Source organism: Lactuca saligna, chromosome 8 (assembly GCF_052625555.1).
Source record: "Lactuca saligna cultivar CGN05327 chromosome 8, ASM5262555v1, whole genome shotgun sequence".
NCBI classification, from domain to species: Eukaryota; Viridiplantae; Streptophyta; class Magnoliopsida; order Asterales; family Asteraceae; genus Lactuca; species Lactuca saligna.
This window is the reverse complement of record NC_136424.1, coordinates 158,270,373-158,274,403: the sequence shown is the minus strand read 5'-3', so window position 1 is coordinate 158,274,403 and position 4,031 is coordinate 158,270,373. Positions and strand designations below refer to the sequence as shown.

General features: G+C 30.6%; 1 protein-coding gene across 1 annotated transcript; it reads right to left on the bottom strand.

Annotated features, from left to right (window-relative positions):
- Positions 1 to 381: 381 nt before the first annotated feature.
- LOC145011480 (sm-like protein LSM8) lies at positions 382 to 2,300 on the bottom strand. Its single transcript, XM_078970212.1, has 6 exons — positions 2,119 to 2,300; positions 1,224 to 1,307; positions 1,058 to 1,098; positions 913 to 987; positions 692 to 744; positions 382 to 574 (listed from the first exon to the last, which is right to left on the bottom strand). Exons 2-6 carry the CDS (start codon positions 1,258 to 1,260, stop codon positions 484 to 486), a joined length of 297 nt encoding a protein of 98 aa, XP_078826338.1. The 5' UTR covers positions 1,261 to 1,307; positions 2,119 to 2,300; the 3' UTR covers positions 382 to 483.
- Positions 2,301 to 4,031: the final 1,731 nt, after the last annotated feature.

Here is a 4,031-nt window from a genome sequence, read left to right as displayed (position 1 = left end):
TATGTTTAATTATTAATCAAATATCGAGAACGCCTTCAAACAAGTACGAAAACTGGTGTAAAAAAATAAAAATAAAAATAAAAAACCATTCAGTATCTTGTATCAATTAACATGGGCGAGATATGTAAGGAGACTATCATTTGTGACTATGGCGGTGTTAGGGACGAAAATTTAATTTATTAAACTGTATATTATTATTACTTATTCTTGGATTTAATGCAGAAAAAACAATTTAATATGTTTTTTTTTCTTCCATTCCCCAAGTGTATCAACGTGTCATTATTTTCTCAAATACTTTAAAAAATCATCTATCCAAACAACATAAACAGCATTTAACGCAAGCTAAATGTAAAAATCATGAACACATACTAAGCACTTCGATTTCATGTGTCCTTAATCCGATAAAAATTTTATTCAAAAACTAAATTTAAAAATTTTCATAGAACATTTAAGTCTACATATTCAAAAAAAACATGTAAATGATCAATGAATAATAGGCTTCAAAGGATGAGCTCTTAATTCTGTTAAATCCAAGCTTGCATCAAGCTCTTCATCCAATTCCCCAATAACACTTCTGCATTCCAAAAAAAAATACAAAAACAAATAATTAGTAAAGAATAAAGATCCAATTTTTTTAATCAAGTAATTTAATATTAAATTCATTTCATAGTTTCAAAAAAAACAGCCATACATGTTATCACCCCGTATGATGTAGAGACCTAATACGAGTTGTTGAACACCTTCCTGAAAGTCAAAGAAATAGTCAAACATTACTTGACATAAAACAACAACTTACTTTCATTTCTTCATATTATAAGATTATAACAATGTAATGATAATAAATTAGTAGATTTTTCAAAATACAATTGACTTAATAACAAAAAAAAAAATTAAAATAGGATTTAAACTGACCTTGGTGGAATAAACTCTTTCATGAGATTCATCAAGAATTATGTTTGTTGCTTGATCGAACCCTTTCAAAACTCCCTAAATTCAAAACAATTTAGATTTGTGAATATTATTGTAATATTTTGATCAAAAAAAAAAAAGAGCTCACCACTATGTTGCGTCCATCGTTTGTGATAACAGAAATGATTTCTGTAAAGGAAAAAAAAAATATTAGGGAGAGTTATAATATGTTGTATGTATAAACATCATTTATACATATAACAATTAATTGGAAATAAAAAAGAAATATGAGAGTAAATATTATGTAAACTTACGATCAACGACTGTTTCAAGTCCGGGCCCACCCAGCATTTTGTAAATACTAATAGATTTATTTAGTTCACTTTTTTCTTCAAAGCCTTCAATAGAAGAAATTTGGAAGTAAGAACAATTTTAAAAAAAATAAAAAAAGAATTATGACAAAAACCCTCATGATGTAATTTTATAGAGGGTTAATTAACACACATTTATGCAATAACATTTCACCTTTTTCCAAAACTTATGCAACAAAGTGGTTTTATAAATGAAAAATATGCAATTTATGAAACAATGTTTCACATTTTTACCAAATTATGCAACTGAAATGAATCATGCAACAACCATGTTTCAATTGGTTAGAAAGGTAACCATAACATATTGCATCTTTTGCTCATAAAATGAAATGTTTTGCATCAAAAGTCACATGAATTGGGAGGAAATGTCCATTCTTTGTGGTATTGTTCATCAAATTTTCTTAAGAAGAAACCAAAATTATCAGTAGTGGAATTGATTAAGAGAAGCAATTATTACTGTATTTCTAATTTAGAACCATTACTAAAACCTACATGCTTCTCAAAGTTTGATAGTGGTAAATAAAAGGTAATGACTTCAAAAGTCCAATAACGAAATTAGACTTTTGTAAAAGCCCCAAATCATGAAAACCTACAAGCTTCAGTATTATCAAGGAAATGGTGTCACAACGAGTAGCAAACTTGAGAATCTAGCGCCATTTTACAGGCAAGGAGGGCTCGTATGTTAAATTGTGTTCTTTCTGCAAGTCGCGACCTAGTTCTTGACCATTGGGCGTAAGCTATTGAGCTCGAGTTTCAGTGGGGACTTTCATCAAACAGGTAGGATACAAGATATGTAAGTATAAAGACAAAGGAATTTAACTCGTTGATTGATACCTACCTTGTTAGGTTTTGCAAGAGAAGAGGTTGAAGAGCTCGACGGAAACGCTACGGCTGCTTGATTCCCTTCCTGAATTCCGTACTCGTGGTCGATAGTGGAGATTAATCGCAGGGAGATGACAAACACAAACCTACAACTTGTTACTGCAGGAAAAATGTGCGAAGAGGCTGGGCGGCACTGGGGTATGCGAAAACAAAAGAAAATGGCCAAACATATAAAGAGGGAATTACTTATTATTAAATTATTATTTTCCTTTTATTTATTTTTGGATAATTTTTTTTTATATATAAACCAACAAAATTATTTATATATGATTATTATGACCCGCTATAGATTAGTTTGTTGTTTAGACTCACACACTATATGGGATAATATAGTGTGATCCTAGACGTTGGGTTGCGAAACTCTCTTACTGTATGATTTAATACGAAAATTCATTGACATAAGCATTAAGTATGTTTCAACTGCTATCACTTTCATAGCAAGATTATTAACATGAGGGAAGGATGTTTCAACAAATGTTGGTTTGACAGCCCATCATTAACATCAAGGAAGATGATTGTAAAAACTGGGAAAGGAAATTTCATCGTTAATTCAAATTGGTACCATGTTTGATCTCAAACTAGGAGATCGGTGACATGAGTAACCATTTGTCTTTGAAGAACCAGACATGCATCTCTCATTCTGATGACATTACAATCAGGGTAAGCCATAGGATAAATGTGCAGTATCCCGGCATAACATTGGACTTGTAGATAAGGCAGTATGTTTCTAGGGACATGGTCAGATGAAAAGATAATATTTAAAATAAAAGCATCCAAGCTTTATGATGGAATTTTATTTGAGAATGACCAAGCGATCTCATTTGAAGATATAGACAATGCCAAATCATCAGCATGAGTGGATGACTCAATGATATCTCAACAGATGGTTTCGCTGATAAGATACTTGGTGTTGTTTGTTTTTCTTAAAAAAACCTCTTCAAAACTCTTATTGTTGCGCGGTGCAGCACACGTGCAGTACTTTTTATCCCGCAGCAGTTTGTTTTTCCGAAGTCTTCGGGGCTTAAAACCTATGTCCGTGTGCTTCTTGGGGAAGCACTTATTATACCTCTTCCTACCTCTTCCCACCCCTTCAAACCTAAACCTAAAATATTCAACCCCAAAAAACCATCGGTGCTTTTTTTTTCTTCCAAAAATTGAACGTGTTATTATTACATTTTGTAATGGTGTATATTTAATATTACATTTATGGTCTTTTACTTATATATTAAATTCAATTTTCATCCCTTTAACATTTAATACATTAAATTTATATCCCTTTAACTTTTTTCTCTCATTTAATTTACATAAGCTAATTAATTTTAATGTTGTTTTTTAAATAAGTGTCTAGAATTTCATTTTTTATTTTCTTTTTACATAAGTGTCTATTATTTTGTTTTAATTATGAAATAAAAAATAAAATGGAAAAACAGATTGTAACAAAACATATAACATATTATATTTTATTATTTCAATGTTTTAATACTATAATTATTAAATTTTCTGGATTTAAAAATAATTTTCGATTTATTAAATTAATTTATTTTAATTTTTTAATGTCTGCAGCAGTCTGCAAATGTTAACAAAAACAAGCACGCTTCTTATTACAGTCTGCAGCCGTTTGGTCCACCTCTTCTGCGGTAGAGGTTTGCAGAGGTGGTCCGCCGACTTTTTGAATTTTTGCTTCAAAAAAACAAACAGCACCTTAGAAAGATTCCAGTGTCAAAGTTTCAGTCTAGAATCAAGAGATTCTCCATCAGTTCCTTTGAGATGGTACAAAACAAAAATTAAAGTAAAAAGGAAACAGTCAACAAGGAAATAGTCAAAAAGAGGAACATACAACTTTTTCAGCAATAAAATCCCGATTTGGCG